This window comes from Rhinatrema bivittatum, chromosome 1, assembly GCF_901001135.1.
Source record: "Rhinatrema bivittatum chromosome 1, aRhiBiv1.1, whole genome shotgun sequence".
NCBI lineage: Eukaryota > Metazoa > Chordata > Amphibia > Gymnophiona > Rhinatrematidae > Rhinatrema > Rhinatrema bivittatum.
This window is the reverse complement of record NC_042615.1, coordinates 534,173,525-534,190,370: the sequence shown is the minus strand read 5'-3', so window position 1 is coordinate 534,190,370 and position 16,846 is coordinate 534,173,525. Positions and strand designations below refer to the sequence as shown.

Sequence of the window (16,846 nt, the reverse complement as noted above, 5' to 3'; positions counted from 1 at the left end):
AAGTGAAGTATCAGGCACATTTGGTTTGGGGTAGTAACCGCCGTAACAAGCCAGCTACTCCCCGCTTTGTGAGTGCGAACCCTCTTTTCTTCTCCCCTGCCGTTGGAGCAGAGAGCTCTGCTGGATGTGTGAAGTATCAGTTTTTCTTCTCCCCTGCCGTTGAATCAGAGAACTTTGCTGTATATGCTGTATATGTTCTACAGAACAATTTGAAGCAAAAATTACTTTTGTGGCAGGAACATTCATAATATGCATGCATTCGCTAAGCACTTATCTGCTTTGTGTGCTTCAGGTCACATTTAATCATTTTCGTCCTGCCACCACAGTGCTCCTTATTTTTTGAACTTTATGTAATTGCAAATAAAAAAGAAATTACTTCCCTCTGCAAATGAGTTATCTTTAGTGTGGGTTATTCTTGTTGACCTTGTGTTATGAAACAATGAGCCCAGCCTACCATAGCACCATGTTTCACTTGTTGCTGCTTCGGGGGTGTCTGGCCAAAGTTGCCATATCCATTTTCAGCAAATTAAACTTTTGGCCTGATCTGCATCACCATCTACAATCGCAATTGTGAAGTCCACAGTTCTATGAGCATTCTGGAGATAAATGAATGGCTGCATAGATGGTGTTGACATGAGCATTTTGGCTTCCTGGATCATGGGATAATATTTCAAGGATTGCTTAGCAGAGATGGAGGATCCACTTGTTGAAGAAGGGGTACAGCATCTTTCAGCACAGAATTTAAACCTACTGAGGAGGACTTTAAACTAGAATCATCAGGGATGGGTGAAAAATAGTTATACCTTACTGCAATCTATTCAGGAAGGACCGGGTAGGAAGGAAAGGAGGAGGCATGGTATTTTATATAAAGAACAGTATTAACACATCAGCATTGCTAGGCTAATGAGGTAAAGAAGTGGCAATGTGGGTTAATCTGGAAAGAGGGAATGGAACACCGATTTATATTGGTGTAATATACAGACCTCCATCACAGATAGTGGAGGTCTGTATATTCCTGTGTATATTCTCCATTAAATCTCTATCTGAGATTTAATGGAGAATATTCACAGGATTGCTGTGAAAGGGGAGGTGCTGATGATAGGGGATTTTAATCTTCCAGATGTTGATTGGGGCATCTCAACTGCAGGGAAATCCTGGTTTCTCTGCAAGGAGAACTGTTCTGTCAACTGGTAATGAAACCCACACGGGAAGGGGCGATACTGGACTTGGTGCTTAGCAGCAGGGACGATATTTTTGATGTTGTAGTGAATGATCATCTGGGAACCAGTTATCACCAGATGGCTTGATTCAATATTAGGACACGAGATGAAAGTTTAGTCTAATGCGAGGATCCTAGACTTCAGGAAAACTAACTTTCTCAAAATGGGGAAGTACCTCAAGGAGTGGTTAGCTGGATGGGAAAATCTAGGGGAATTAGAAGAGCCATAGGCAAAACTAAAAGAAGATATAAGGGCAACTAATCTATTTGTTAGAAATGTAAATAAAGGGAAGAGGATAAAGAGACTGTTATGGTTTTCTAAAGAATTAGCTGAAAAGGTAAGGGAGAAGTTAGCATTCATAAACCACAAAAGATCGCAGAAAGAGAGAGACAAGTGACGATATCTGGAAAAATTAAGAGAACTGGGAAAGTAGCCAGAAATTCAAATAGAAGAAAAAATAGCAAATATAGTAAAACAGTAGGACAAAACGTTTTTATATGTTAATGATAGAAGGAAGTGCAAAAGTGGTATTGTGAGAGACAGAGGTGACGTGGAGGAATATGTAGAGGCTGATGAATTAAAAGCAAAGCAGATGCTGTGCTCAGGATAAATACTGGCCCATTGTTGAGGAATTACACACATGTTGTAGAGTAATGTGGACCCTGCCAGATTACTCTACAACTCTGGTATCTTCCTGAACATCTACAGCTGTGGTTTTCATCTACAGCTAATATCATTCTTTAAAAATAAAACAAAAACTGCTAATTTCAGAGTAGGGTGATACTCTTTCCCAGGGGATGAACTGATATGAACCATTTGACTGGACTCTGACAGTCCATGATAAAGGAGGGCAGAGAGGGACCACAGCCAAATGTGGCCCACCTAGGAGCCATCGTGAAACTGTTGAAAGTCTCATCTTGTTAGGGGTTATGAAGAAGAGGGGGCTGATGCAAGTACTGTGAAATTCTGGGTGTTAGTCATTAACTGTTCTCTCCAGCTCAGCCTGGACGTGGCTTGAGTATTTGTCCAGCTTCCTTGTGGCTCACAAGTCTCTTCCTTGGCATGTCCCTTCAATGTGGGGGTTTACCGATCAGCACATTCCCAGCTTTAGTCTTGAATTGTTGAACCTGGGACCCAGGATGTGTCAAGGTCATAGGATGCAACTGCCAAGCCAGAAAAGTATTTTATTGTAAGCCACACAGAGCAGTGAACATGCAGCACAGAAATTTCTCTAAAGCAAAATTGCTTAACAAATATTTTTGTTCGGTGTTCACTCTGGAAGGGTTTGGAGGAGGATGACATAAAACAAATATGATTGGAAGTGAAGGAAACCTCAATCGTTTGTGAGGAATTAACGAAACTTAATGTAGATAAGGCAATGGGGCTGGATGGGATACATCCAAGGGTATTAAGGGAACTTGAGATGTCCTGCCAGCTCCGCTGGCTGACCTTTTCAATGTATCTTTAGAGTCTGGATTAGTTCTGGAGGACTGGAAGAGGGCATGTGGTTGCTATTCATAAGTGAAAGTAAAGAGGAGGCTGGGAGCTACAGTGGAATTGCTACTAAAACAGAAGATAATGCAGTCTTAGGAATTCAGTGGATTGCAAGATCTGAGGCAGCATGTTTTTAGCAGAGTAAATCTTGTCAGACTAATCTGATTTCTTTTATTGAGTGACCAGATTTTTGGATTAAGGGAGAGTGCTAGACATAGTGTACTTGGATTTCAGAAAGGCCTTTGACATGGTTGCACACAGAAGACATAAATAAATTGTACACCTTTTGTAAGTATTCTAGAATGACTGGATTAGAAACTGGCTAAGTTGGAGGAGAGAAAGGGTAGTAGTAAATGGAGTTTTCTCTGGGGGGGGGGGGGGGTATTTGTGTCTCTCAGGGATCAATCCTTGGACTGGTTCTTTTCAAGATTTTTGTGAGTGACATAACGGAAGGGTTATTGGGGAAGGTTTTTCTTTTTTGCCGATGATACCAAAATCTGTTACAGGGTGGATATGCAGGAAGGAGTAGAAAACATGAAGAGGGATCTACTGAAGCTTGAGGAATGGTCTACGATTTAATGCTAACATTTAATGCTAAAATAAAAAAAAGCAGAGCAATGCATTTAGGATGCAAAAACCCAAGAGGAAAGTACAGTATTGGAGGTGAAAATTTTCTAAGCACAAAGGAATAACGGGACCTGTAGGTAATTGTATCTGATGATCTTAAGATAGCCAAGTAGGTGGATAAGGCAACAGTAAAAGCCAGAAACATGCTTGGCTGCATAGGGAGAAGAATGGTCAGCAGCAAAAAGGAGGTGATATTGCCTCTGTATGGGTCCTTGGTGAGACCTCTCTTGGAATACTGTGGACAATTCTGGAGACCGCACCTTTAAAAGGATATAAACAGGATAGAGTTGGTCCAGAGGGTGGCTACTAAAATGGTCATTGGTCTTCGTACTAAAACATACGGAGGTAGACTTAAATATCTAAACAAGTATACTCTAGAGGAAAGGCAAGATAGGGGAGATATAATAGAGACATTCAAATATTTCAAAGGTTTCCATGTACAGGAGGTGAGTCTTTATCAATGGAAAGGCGGCTCTAGAACGAGGGGTCATGAGATAAAGTTGAAACCGGGTAGACTCTGGTGTAATCTTAGGAAATATTTCTTTACAGAGAGGGTGGTGGATGTGTTGTACAGCCTCCAAGTGGAAGTGGTGAAGACAAACAGTATCTGAATTGAAGAAAGCATGGGATAAATACAGGGGATCACTAAGGAAGTGATGAAAATTATAATGCTAAATTAATTGGACATATGGGCTGACTGGATGGGCCATACATTCTTTTTCTTCTGTCTTGTTTCTATATTTCTAGATGAAATGAACATATGGTTTCTTGCTGAGGTCTTCACACCCTAGTACATTTTTATTATTTTGCGGTCAAAAATACAAATCTGAATGGAATATTTCCAAAAGTAAGAATAAAACCCCCAAAGTCTTCATTGCATAAGTCTTCATACTCTTGAATCAGTACTTTGTAGAAGCCCGTTTTGTGACAATGGCCATGAGGTCATGTGTTTACTGACCTTGCACAGTAGGATGGTGCAGTTTTTGCTTCTTCCTTTTACCAGAAGAGCTCATGATCATTCAAATTGGTTGGGAATTGTCTGTGAACTGTTGGCTTCGTTTTTCCACAGATTTTTTGTTGGATTCAAGTTTGGGCTTTGATAGGACCACTAAATTAAAGGATGTTCACTTTTTTCTTGCTGAGGATTGTTGCTTTTTCTTTGTGGTTAGGATCATTGTCTTGCTGAAAGGCAAATCTTCTCCCCAGTGCCAGGTCTATGTCAGACTGGAACAGGTTTTTCTCAGAGATTTACCTATACTTTGCAGCATTCATTATCCAGCAAAATTTACAAGCCTCTCTGTCCTTGATGCTGGAAAGAATCCCCCATCATGCTGCCACCATCCAATATTTACTTTAGGGATGGTGTTAGCAGGGTGATGTGCTGTGTGTGTTGTATGCTAAACATATCTCTTATTAACACTGAGAAAGTTACACTTTTGTCTCATCAGACCACAAAACCTTATATGTGTGCAGTGTCCCCTTTGTTTCTTTGCAAACGCTGTGTATGGCTTTTCTTCAGCAGGGGCTTCCTTCTTATTTTTATTTATTTATTTAGTGTTTTTCTATACCGGCATTCATGATAAAAAAAAAAATCACATCATGCTGGTTTACAATTAACAAGGGGTGTGAAAGAACTTGAACCTGGAACAAGTGAAAAGAAACCATGAAGTTACAATAAAACAAGGTTATTCAAACTGGGGGAAGAAGAAGAAGCTAGAGAAATTTAACAGAATGAGGAGAAATTATATACAATATTCTGAAGTGTCCGACTATAGTTATTGTTGCATTAAGATTCAGTTAGGGTCTGGAAAGGCTTGTTTAAACAACCAAGTCTTAACCAAGTTCTTGCCACTTTCCCATACACTCTGTGCTTGTAAAATAATCTTGAAACTGTTGAACAGACAATATTTCCCAGAAATCTCAGCCAGAATCCTTTTGTAGTTCTTTTAAAGTAATCTTGCAAATCCTGCAGCAGTTTCCTCAACCCACGGCTATCTACTTTGGAGGGATAGTCTAGACACGGCAGCGTCTTGGTGGAACCAAATTGTTTCTACTTTACAGCAGTGGACCTGACAGTGCCCCATGGCATATTCAAACACGTTAATTTTTTATAACCTTCTTCCAATCTGTACCTTTGAATAATGTTATTCCAGAGTTCTTTTGGCACCTCATTGCTTGGCATGTTTTAAGCTTTGCTTCAAATTCGCTTTATACAATAGACACAGCTTCATTTTACATCCAGGAGTATTTGAAGAAACTCAGCTTCTGTGATGGACTCAGGTGGGTTATGGGCCTTGTTAAGGCAAAATTTTGAAACCAGAGCTAACTTTCATTTGCTATGACAAAGGATGTGAAGACTGATACAATCAAGATATTTTTTTATTCTTAATTACTTTTGGAATATTTGTATAATTGCTATTTTGTGATGTGTAGAGTATTTTGTGTAGATTGGTGAAATAAACTTCTTTAATGCATTTTGATTTGTATTTTTTAGACAAATGTAGAAGGGTATAAAGCTTTTCACAAGGCACTGAAATAGTTTTGCTTTGTGAGTACAATAAAACACTGAAAAGATGAGCAAAAATTTGAATGTGAGAAAACATGGGAACTAGTTTCTGCTGGGCATAGAGGATGGGTGCAGCTAGCCACGTGAGTGTGATTTCAAGCAAGTTTTCTGTCACTGCGTTTCTTTTTTCACATGTTAGTGTATATCCAACTAAGGAGATATTCCTGAATGATGGGCTGCTTTTCTAAAGATCATAGAGTTCTAGGGTAATAAGACTGGATGGGACCTCAAGGTCATTTAATACATCCTTTTAAGTGGAGAAACTGCTGTTCCTAATCATCTCAAAAATATGGTTATTTAATCTCTTAAAATCTTCCATTGATCAAATGGCTGACCTTTTTAAGATTTTGAATGTAATAGAGATGTTATAGATGGCATTCATCTATGGTGAAGGTGGCCAACTCCAGTTCTTAAGAGCCACAAACAGGCCAGGGTTTCAGGATATCCATAGTGAATATAAATATGAGAGATTTAATTCAATGGAGCAGTGCATACAAATCTATTTCATGCATATTCGTTTTGGATATCCTGACAGCCTGGCCTGTTAGTAGCTTTCAAGTACTGGAGTTGGCCACCCCTAATCTATAGCTTTGTTTGGCTGAAGGTGGAGCCACATAGAAATGTGTGATACTTCATTCTTTTTGCAATATGTGAATCATGGGCCCCACTCAAGATGGAGAACATTGCTCTTCTGTGTTGGTCATTTTCCCCATAGTAGCTTCTGTCTCTTCCTGTTGGCACTTTGTGGTTTTAGTTGTTATATAATGTAGTGAGCAAACAATACTGCATTTCATCTGGTGTGAGTAAATAATCTTTTTCTGAAAGCAAAATATAGAACACCATATCAAGAGTATCTTGTAGTGTATTTTCCAGAAGGATAGGTGCATGTTACAGGTATGTGCTAATGCGGGATCAGTTTCCAACCTCAAAAATGGCAAGTTTTTGAATCTGCATTGAAAGTAAACACCAACCCAGTTTGCTACCTTTAGCTATATGGATAGTAAGTTAAAAACACTTTTCATTTGTGAAAACAGCCTAAACCATAGTATTCCATGCTGTTTATGTTGAAATTGAACTGACTGGACTCCATCTGTAATTTTTGTTTTGCAATTCTTTAAGATTTGATTGTTAACCGTGCAATATGTGTTGGAGCAGTACCAAAATATGTGATAAGCAATGACATGATAACCTAATACCCTAAACTAAAGAATACTTTTGTTTTTATTGGGGGAATATATTACACAGAGAGAATCTGTGCAAGTGAATATGAATCAATCCTTTTTTTTTCTTCCTTATTTTTAAAGGCCCTTGAGGGAGAAGACAACAATAGCTGTGACATCGAAAGGCCGTTATGGGTTGGAGGATGAGAAAGGAACTGTGTGCACTTCCACACGGCGTCGCGCCACATCACGGAACTTAGTGGGTCTGACCACAGGTGTGTTTGAGTCGATAATGATCCAGGTTCTGAGGCAGGAGGAACAGCTACGAGCAAAGGAAGAAAAGAGGTAAAAAAAAAAAAGAAACCCAAAACAAATTGAAAAGAATGATTAATTCATATTTCTCAGAAATACTGCAGACCCTATCTAATCTCCAGCTTTATCCTCTCCATTCGTAAGTGGTCACATCCAAATAGGAGCTCATAGTCAAGAACTATGAAACATAACAAATTAAACTCTAAATGTAAAATTGAGTCTGACATTACCTGCTTCAAAATTGGCCTTAATGCAGAAGAAATATTCTTAGGCTAGTAGTTTCATCTCCTTTTAAAATCAGCCATTTCCTAGTATATAGCCAGATGGACTCAGGACCAATGGGTATAGTGCTCTTCTGCTGAGAGACTGAGTCAGATTTCAAAGCTGACGTCATTCTAGATATACCCCTGCAGTAACCTCAGCTCTTCAGTATCTCTCAGTCTCCTAGCACAGTGATTCTCAACCTTTTTTCAGCTGGGACACACCTGACAGATTGTTCTCACATGTGTGACACACTGAACTTATGATCGTCACGGGGCTATATGTAAACACACATTCTCACAGGACAAGCAGGATGGTTGTCCTCACAAATGGGTGACATCGAGGATGGAGCCCACCACGGAAAACTTCTGTCAAAGTTTAAACAGAACTTTGACTGGCCCCTACTGGGCATGCCCAGCAAGGCACTGACCCTGCAGCCAGCAGGGGTCTCCCTTCAGTCTTCTTTTTTCCGCGCAGCAGTTGCCACGCGGTGAAAGGAGCTCTCTAACCACGTTCCTGACAGGAATTTGGAAATTAATTTCCTAAGAAAATTTGCCCCTCAGGGGTCTCCCTTCGACAAATTTTTAGTCATCTTACGGAACCCGGTAAGTTTTTTGCCTTTTTCCATCGACTACCGTCGAATTTGGCCCTTGAGGCCTGTTGGCACTTACCGATCCCCAGCCTAAATTTTGGCTTCAGGCCATGGCAACGGGGTTCTGCCGTTGTCCGGATTGTACCCGGACTATGTCCATCACAGACCCCCACAGGGTTTGTGTGATGTGTTTGGGTAGTGAGCATGATGTCCTGACTTGCACCAAATGTGCCTTAATGACACCCAAGGGTCGCAAAGCCAGGATGGAGAAGATGGGGCTCCTCTTCCATGCACCCACCCCAACGCCATCGATAGCATCGACGTCATCGGAACCGGCACCGTCGAAGTTGTACCATCATCGTCAACCCTCCGGTGACCGTCCGCCATCGATCGCTTCTCGGCCGTCGACTCCCGTCCCTTCCCCGGATGGGCGAGGGGATCGGAAGGAAAAGCACCGCTATCGACGGCACAAGTCTCGGCCTGTCGAGGATCCACAGCCATCGACCTCTGCTCAAGCCGAGCCACCGACAAAGAAGCCGCGAACAGACCGGACACCCTCCACGTCTCGTTCGCAGGCATCGAGGAAACCCTCACCCTCCCGGGGTGCGGGGGCCGTGATCCCACCGGTTACGGTGGTCCCTCCGGCCCTGCCTCAGCCTCCCTCTCCCGTCGAGCCGGGTATGGTTACCCCTGGTCTCCGGGCAGAACTGGACCGGCTGGTCCAGGAGGCCATCGAGAAAGCGATGAAGAAATTGCAACCTCCATCGGCACCGTCTCCGGCACCGGTTCCAGTGCCGCCCCCGGCACCGACACCGGCACCGGCTTTGCCACCGAGGAGGGAACCGACCACCGAGCCGTTGATACAAGCGCTAGCACCGCTACTGAGCCGCATGGAGGCGCTCATGACGGCCCTTCCATCGGTGATTCCAGTGCCATCGACAACACCACCGTCTCCGACTGGATTTTCATCGGCAGGAGAAACACCGTTCCGGATTCCCCCTTCCGGGGTGGTTCCATCGGTGCCTTCTGGTATATCTCCACCGATATATCCTTCGGTTCCATCCATTCCACGCCAGGCACCGATTCCATCGACAGCACCGAAGCCATCGATGCCATTTCTGGTTCCACCTACGGCACCGATTCCACCTCGGTTTCCATCGATGCCTTTAGAGCCTCAGCCAGGTCCATCAGGGTTACAAACCCCACTTGATCCCTACGATACCTGGGGTGATGATGATGATACATCTTCTGACACGGATTTGCCTTCGCCTCCATCTCCTACAGAGAGTAGAAAAAGATCTCCTCCTGAGGATCTATCTTTCATTAACTTTGTGAAAGAGATGTCAGAAGTTGTACCTTTTCAACTACAATCTGAAGCTGATGATAGACACCAGATGATGGAACTCCTTCAATTTCTGGATGCTCCAAAAATCATCGCTTCCATCCCTATACACCAGGTGTTTTTGGATCTGCTCAAGAAAAACTGGGAATCTCCTTCATCAGTGTCCCCAGTTAACAAAAAAGCTGACTCCACCTACCTTGTTCAGTCAGCACCAGGTTTCCAAAAACCTCAACTGGATCATCGCTCTGTTGTGGTTGAGTCCGCGCAGAAGAAGGCCAAGCGTCTTAAGCCACACTCTTCTACCCCACCTACCAGGGACAACAAGTTCCTAGATAGTGTTGGACGGAAAGTCTATCATGGAGCTATGTTGATTTCACGCATAGCTTCATATCAACTTTACATGACTCAGTACAACAGAGCCATCCTTAAGCAGATGCAAGACTATGCTGACACGTTGCCAGACCAATACCAACCGCAGCTTCAAGCCCTTCTTCACAAGGGATTTGAGGCAGGGAAGCACGAGATTAGGACTGCCTACGACATATTCGATGCTTCCACAAAAGTTTCAGCCACAGCCATCTCAGCCAGACGTTGGGCTTGGTTAAAGTCATCCAACCTTCGCCCAGAGATTCAAGATCGTCTTGCTGATTTACCCTGCTTAGGCGATAATTTGTTTGGAGAGCAAATTCAGCAGATTGTGGCGGAGTTAAAAGACCACCATGAGACGTTGAAACAACTCTCATCTGTCCCACCTGAGCTGACCTCCAAGCAACCGCAAAAGAAAGACTCTAAGAAGTCATTCTTTCGACCACGTCGTTATTACCCTCCATCGGCCAGGCCTCGTCCAGCTCGATCCTCTACTAGGCCTCAGCCGCGTCAGCCTAGGAAACAAAGGCCTACTGTAGCCCCTCCTCCTGGGCCTGCGGCTGGCCTTTGACTCCCCTGTAGGGAACACATGCCAAACCCCTCTTCCGGACATCCCTGTAGGAGGTCGACTGTACCATTTTCTACAACCTTGGTTACAGATCACCTCAGATCAGTGGGTGCTAACAATTATCGCACAGGGTTACCACCTCAACTTCATAACTCTTCCGGCAGACTCCCCGCCTCTTCAAGCGTGGAGTCTATCCACCCATTTGGCTCAAATACAACAGGAAGTATCCCTTCTTCTGCAATCAAATGCTATAGAACCTGTTCCTCCCTCTCAACGAGGCAAGGGATTCTATTCCAGATACTTCCTAATACCAAAGAAATCGGGGGGACTACGTCCCATTTTGGACCTTCGAGCCCTCAACAAATATCTTCAAAAAGAGAAGTTCAAAATGGTAACCCTAGGCGCGCTGCTCCCTCTGCTACAAAGAGGGGATTGGCTGTGCTCTCTCGACCTCAAGGACGCTTATACCCACATTGCGATCACACAATCCCATCGCAAATATCTGCGGTTTCTAGTTGGCCACGACCATTATCAATACCGTGTCCTCCCTTTCGGTCTAGCTTCTGCCCCACGAGTCTTTACCAAATGTCTCGTAGTGGTAGCAGCATTCCTCAGGAAGGAAGGTGTCCACGTCTACCCATACCTGGACGATTGGCTAATCAGGGCCTCCACCCAACAGATGGCTCAATCCTCCCTAAAATTGACAATTCAAACACTCCTTTCCTTAGGGTTTCTCGTCAATTACGAGAAATCTTGCTTAGTCCCGTCTCAAACCTTATCCTTCATTGGGGCAGACTTGGACACCTTACAGGCAAAGGCTTACCTTCCTCTTCAGAGGGTCCACACCCTAATGTCCCTGGCTCGCCAGCTCCAGTCTCAGAACACTGCCACGGCTCGCCAGTTCCTCATTCTCCTAGGGCACATGGCATCCTCGGTTCAAGTCACTCCCATGACCCGACTAGCCATGAGAGTAACACAATGGACTCTACGACACCAATGGATTCAAGCTTTTCAGCCTCTGTCCTCCATAGTCACAGTCACACAAGCGCTGCGCCTATCCTTAACCTGGTGGACGACTCAGGTCAACCTCCTTCAGGGCTTACCCTTTCTTCCACCGGATCCACAAGTAATCCTAACCACCGACGCTTCTCACATCGGTTGGGGAGCCCATGTGGACGACTTTCAAACCCAAGGGTTATGGTTCAAAGAGGAAGCCGAACACCAGATCAATTTCCTGGAACTTCGAGCAATCCGCTATGCGCTCCGCACTTTCAAAGATCATCTCTTTCATCAGATAATCTTAATCCAGACGGACAACCAAGTGGCCATGTGGTACATAAACAAGCAGGGAGGCACAGGCTCCTTCCTTCTGTGTCAGGAAGCTGCGCAGATCTGGGCGGAAGCCCTCTCCCACTCCATGTACCTCAGGGCCACTTACCTGCCGGGAGTAGACAATGTATTGGCAGACCAGCTGAGCCGTGTCTTCCAACCGCACGAGTGGTCACTCGATCCTCTGGTAGCGACCTCTCTGTTTCACAAGTGGGGTTCTCCCCGCATAGACCTCTTTGCGTCCCCTCAGAACCACAAAGTGGACGATTACTGCTCTCTCATTCGGAGCCAGCACTCTCGGCCGAGGGATGCATTCTCCCTCAAGTGGACAATCGGTCTGCTCTATGCATTCCCTCCACTTCCTCTTGTGTCAAAGACTCTCGTGAAGCTACGCCAGGACGGAGGAACCATGATCCTGATAGCACCTTACTGGCCACGCCAAGTATGGTTTCCAATACTCCAGGATCTCTCTATCCGCAGGCACATTCCTCTGGGAAAGGACCCGCATCTGCTCACTCAAAACGACGGATGCCTCCTCCATCCCAACCTCCAAGCCTTGTCCCTGACGGCATGGATGTTGAAAGGTTAGTCCTTCAGCCTTTCAACCTTTCAGATTCCGTTTCTCGGGTCCTGATAGCTTCACGAAAGCCTTCCACAAGACAGTCTTACTCATACAAATGGAAAAGGTACACATCATGGTGCACTTCTCAGTCCCTTGATCCCCTTTCCTGTCCAATCTCCAAATTCTTGGACTATTTATGGCATCTCTCTGAATCAGGTCTTAAAACCTCTTCTATCAGAATGCATGTCAGTGCGGTAGCCGCCTTCCATAAAGGTGTACAGGGTGTCCCTATTTCAGTACAACCCCTAGTAACACGTTTTCTTAAAGGCTTGCTCCATCTGAAGCCACCCTTACGTCCTCCGGCCCCATCTTGGGACCTTAACCTGGTTCTTGGTCGTCTAATGAAACCTCCTTTCGAACCTCTGCACTCCTGTGAGTTAAAGTATCTCACATGGAAAGTGTTATTCCTTTTGGCTATCACTTCAGCTCGCAGGGTTAGTGAATTGCAGGCCCTAGTTACCTATCCGCCTTACACTAAGCTCCTGCAGGACCGGGCGGTACTCCGCACTCACCCTAAATTTTTACCTAAGGTAGTTTCTGAGTTTCATATTAATCAATCCATCATACTACCTATCTTTTTTCCCAGGCCCCACTCCAACTCCGGGGAACAGACTCTGCATACCCTAGACTGCAAACGAGCTCTAGCTTTTTATCTAGACCGTACAGTTGCTCACAGGAAGAGCACTCAATTATTTGTCTCTTTTCATCCTAACAAGTTAGGACATCCTGTGGGTAAGCAGGCTCTTTCCTCCTGGTTGGCGGACTGCATTTCTTTTTGCTATCAGCAAGCTGGCATTCCCTTTCAAGACCGTGTGAAAGCACACTCTGTGAGGGCCATGGCGACGTCAGTGGCACACCTTCGATCGGTGCCGCTTCCTGACATCTGCAGGGCTGCAACCTGGAGTTCCCTCCATACCTTTGCAGCCCACTATTGTTTGGACAAAGCTGGAAGACAGGACTCCATCTTCGGCCAGTCTGTCTTGCGTAACCTTTTTCCAACCTGATGTACCAACACCCTTCCACCTACCCGGTAGGGTGCGTATGCCCTTTCCCAAATTTCTCCTCACTTGTTGTGCCTGCTGCACACCGTTGGGTACATTTGGTGCAAGTCGGGACATCCTCAGCTCGGTACTCACCCATTTGTGAGGACAACCATCCTGCTTGTCCTGTGAGAAAGCAAATGTTGCTTACCTGATGTAACAGGTGTTCTCACAGGACAGCAGGATGTTAGTCCTCACGAAACCCGCCCGCCTCCCCGCGGTGTTGGGTTCGTTTTGTTTTTACTTTCTAGGCACTGCCTGTAGCTTTGAAAATCAGACTGAAGGGAGACCCCTGCTGGCTGCAGGGTCAGTGCCTTGCTGGGCATGCCCAGTAGGGGCCAGTCAAAGTTCTGTTTAAACTTTGACAGAAGTTTTCCGTGGTGGGCTCCATCCTCGATGTCACCCATTTGTGAGGACTAACATCCTGCTGTCCTGTGAGAACACCTGTTACATCAGGTAAGCAACATTTGCTCTCTGCATCCACGGGAGCCTTCTTGACCCCTAACAATGGATGCAGAGCAGAACTAGGGCATTACCCATAGAACTCACCATGCAAAAAAAAAAAAGATATTCTGGTTCTGATAACATCTCAGTAAAAGCAAAACAAACTCCCTTTACTACCAGGCACAATAGCCATCCTTATGAAAAGGCAATAATTTACCACTAATGCATATCCTTTTGAGAAAACACAACAAATAAGATTGATACAATTGCCTACGTGCTAGTAAAATACCTCACCTCGGGCACAGACACAGAACCTACCTTCACCAAGTACAGAAAGACCACACATGGAGACAAACTGGATTGGGAAACCAAAAAAAACCATTCTGCATGCAATGCAAACCTGGAGGAATGGAAAGAGAAATATAGCACCTAACACAGTACCAGGATCTGCAATAATGCACAGAAACTAAGCCGCACAAAGTTACAACTGCATTATGGAACACATAACAACCCTATCTATGAAAAGGCAACACTACAAATATTAAATCAGGTCCTAAACACTAATACACCTCCTAATAGGAAAACAGAACAAGCCAAGCTGCTATAGATCCCCACACAGAAATAACTGTAAAACTGTATTTTTATTTTATTTATTTAACATTTTTCTATACCGAACTTCATGACAAGCTTCATATCAGGCCGGTTTACATCAAACTTAGGGAATAACTGAACATAACCATATAACAGGAAGGCCGAAGCGCAGGTACAAATAACAGGGAGAATGAACTTGGGGGCTAGAGTAGCCAGGAAATAAAGGACAGAAAAAACTGGAGAATGAGAACGTATGAATATACAGTGGCTGGGTCGGTCATTTAGTCTATTGGGCTAAATGAAAGAACTGTTGCAATGTTAGGCTTAAGGGAAGGCTTGGATGAAAAGCCAAGTCTTGAGGTTTTTTCAGAAGGTAATCAGGCAGGGTTCCAGTCTTAGATCAGTCGGCAGGTTGTTCCAGATGATGGGGCCAGCTGTGGAGAATGCCCGTTCTTTCGTGGAGGTTAGACGGGAAGATTTAGTTGGGGGGACTTGAAGGGTTCTTTTGTGTGCCGCTCTGATGGGTCTTGCAGATGTGTATAGTTTGAGTGGGAACTGAAGGTCTAGAGGTAGTTGGTTGTGTATGGATTTGTGGATAATGGTGAGTGCTTTGTGCAGAATTCTGTATTTAATAGGTAGCCAGTGTAGGTTTCTAAGTATAGGAGTGATATGAGTTCTCTGGTTGGTGTTGGTTAATATCCTGGCTGCTGAGTTCTGGAGCATCTGTAGTGGTCTAGTGGCAGAGATCGGGAGTCCTAAGAGGAGAGTGTTACAGTAGTCAGTTTTGGAGAATATTGTTGACTGAAGGACAGTTCTGAAGTCCTGGAGATGGAGGAGGGGTTTGAGTCTTTTCATAACTTGGAGCTTGAACAAACAATCCTTCGTAATATTGTTGATTGATTTTTTTAGGTTCAAATGGTTATCAATGGTGATTCCTAAATCTCTAACTTGAGTGGTCTGAGGAATAGAGGTTGTCTGATCATGGCTGGTAGAATGGTCGGTGGAAATGTGAAGGATTTCTGTTTTGGCTGCATTGAGGACTAGGTTCAGGCTGGTGAGTAAGTGGTTGATGGACTTAAGGCAGTTCTCCCAGAAGGAGAGCGTTTTTGGAAGGGATTCTTTTATTGGGATCAGGATCTGAACTTCGTCGGCCTAAAAGTAGTGAATTAGGTTAAGGTTTTGAGCAACTGGCAAAGAGGCAGTAGGTAGATATTGAAGAGGGTGGGGGATAGAGAGGAGCCTTGGGGAACACCTAGAGTAGATTTGAAGTTAGGAGATTCTTTATTATTGATAGTGATCTTGGAGCTTCTATTATTGAGGAATGAGCTGAACCATTGGAAGGCGTATCCAGATAATCCAATGTCTGAGAGACGATTGAGGAGGATGCTATGGTTCACGGTGTCAAACGCCGCGGAGATGTCTAAGAGAGCTAGCAGGAATGAAGTCCCTTTATCTAGGCCCATGAGGATGTGGTCTGTTAGCGAGATGAGGAGGGTTTCGGTACTGGAAGACTTGTGGAAGCCATACTGGGAGGGGTATAGGATTTTGTGTTCCTCCAGGTAGTCCGAAAGCTGTGTGTTCACCACCTTCTCGGTGAGTTTTGCTAGCAGCGGGAGGTTGGATATGGGTCGGAAGTTGGAGAGCTCATTAGTGTCCAGGTTGGGTTTCTTCAAGAGAGGTTTAATAGATGCTGTTTTAAGGTCATCCGGGTATACTCCTTGGGCTAGGGAGCAGTTAATGATGTCGGCCAGAGATCTGGAGATGGTGCCTGGGTTAAGGAGCAGAAGTTTCGTTGGGATGTGGTCCATCGGGTGGCTGGATGGTTTCAGCTTCTTGAGTGTTGATTCTATCTCCAGAGGGGTGGTGGGTTCGAAGGAATCTAAGGTGGCTTTGGGGGAGCATGTGGTGGTGAAGTTTAGAGCTGGTGGTGTTGGGTTAGTAGGGAGAAGTGCTAGCGTGTTTGCAATTTTATCCTGAAAGAAGAGTGCGAGTTCATTGGCTTTGGATTGAGCCTGATCGTCAGGAATGGCAGGGGCAGAGGGTTTAGTGAGTTGAGATACATAGGAAAACAGGGCCCTAGCGTCATACTGAATATCATGGATTCTGCTGGCATAATATTCTTTTTTTGCTTGTAGAAGAGAAATCCTATAAAAATGCATGTTTCGTTTGTAGTCGGACAAAGTTGTGGAGTTGGGAGACTTCCGCCAAGAGCCTTCCTTGTGTCGGAGGTCTTGCTTCATTCGTTTAAGTTCCGGTGAGTACCAAGGTTGCTTCCTTTTTTGAGTCCAATTGATGGTTTTCGTCTCTTTGGG

General features: G+C 44.5%; 1 protein-coding gene across 4 annotated transcripts in view; it reads left to right on the top strand.

The window, feature by feature from the left end:
• KIAA2026 (KIAA2026 ortholog) overlaps positions 1 to 16,846 on the top strand; it is a 335,679-nt gene that overhangs the window by 67,666 nt on the left and 251,167 nt on the right. For 3 of the 4 annotated variants that reach the window (XM_029613945.1, XM_029613962.1, XM_029613969.1), the window contains exon 2: positions 7,212 to 7,412. In XM_029613945.1, coding sequence (XP_029469805.1) covers positions 7,212 to 7,412 — 201 coding nt within the window. Of the gene's footprint in view, positions 1 to 7,211; positions 7,413 to 16,669; positions 16,789 to 16,846 lie in introns of those variants that run through there. The other variant, XM_029613954.1, reaches the window with a different exon arrangement.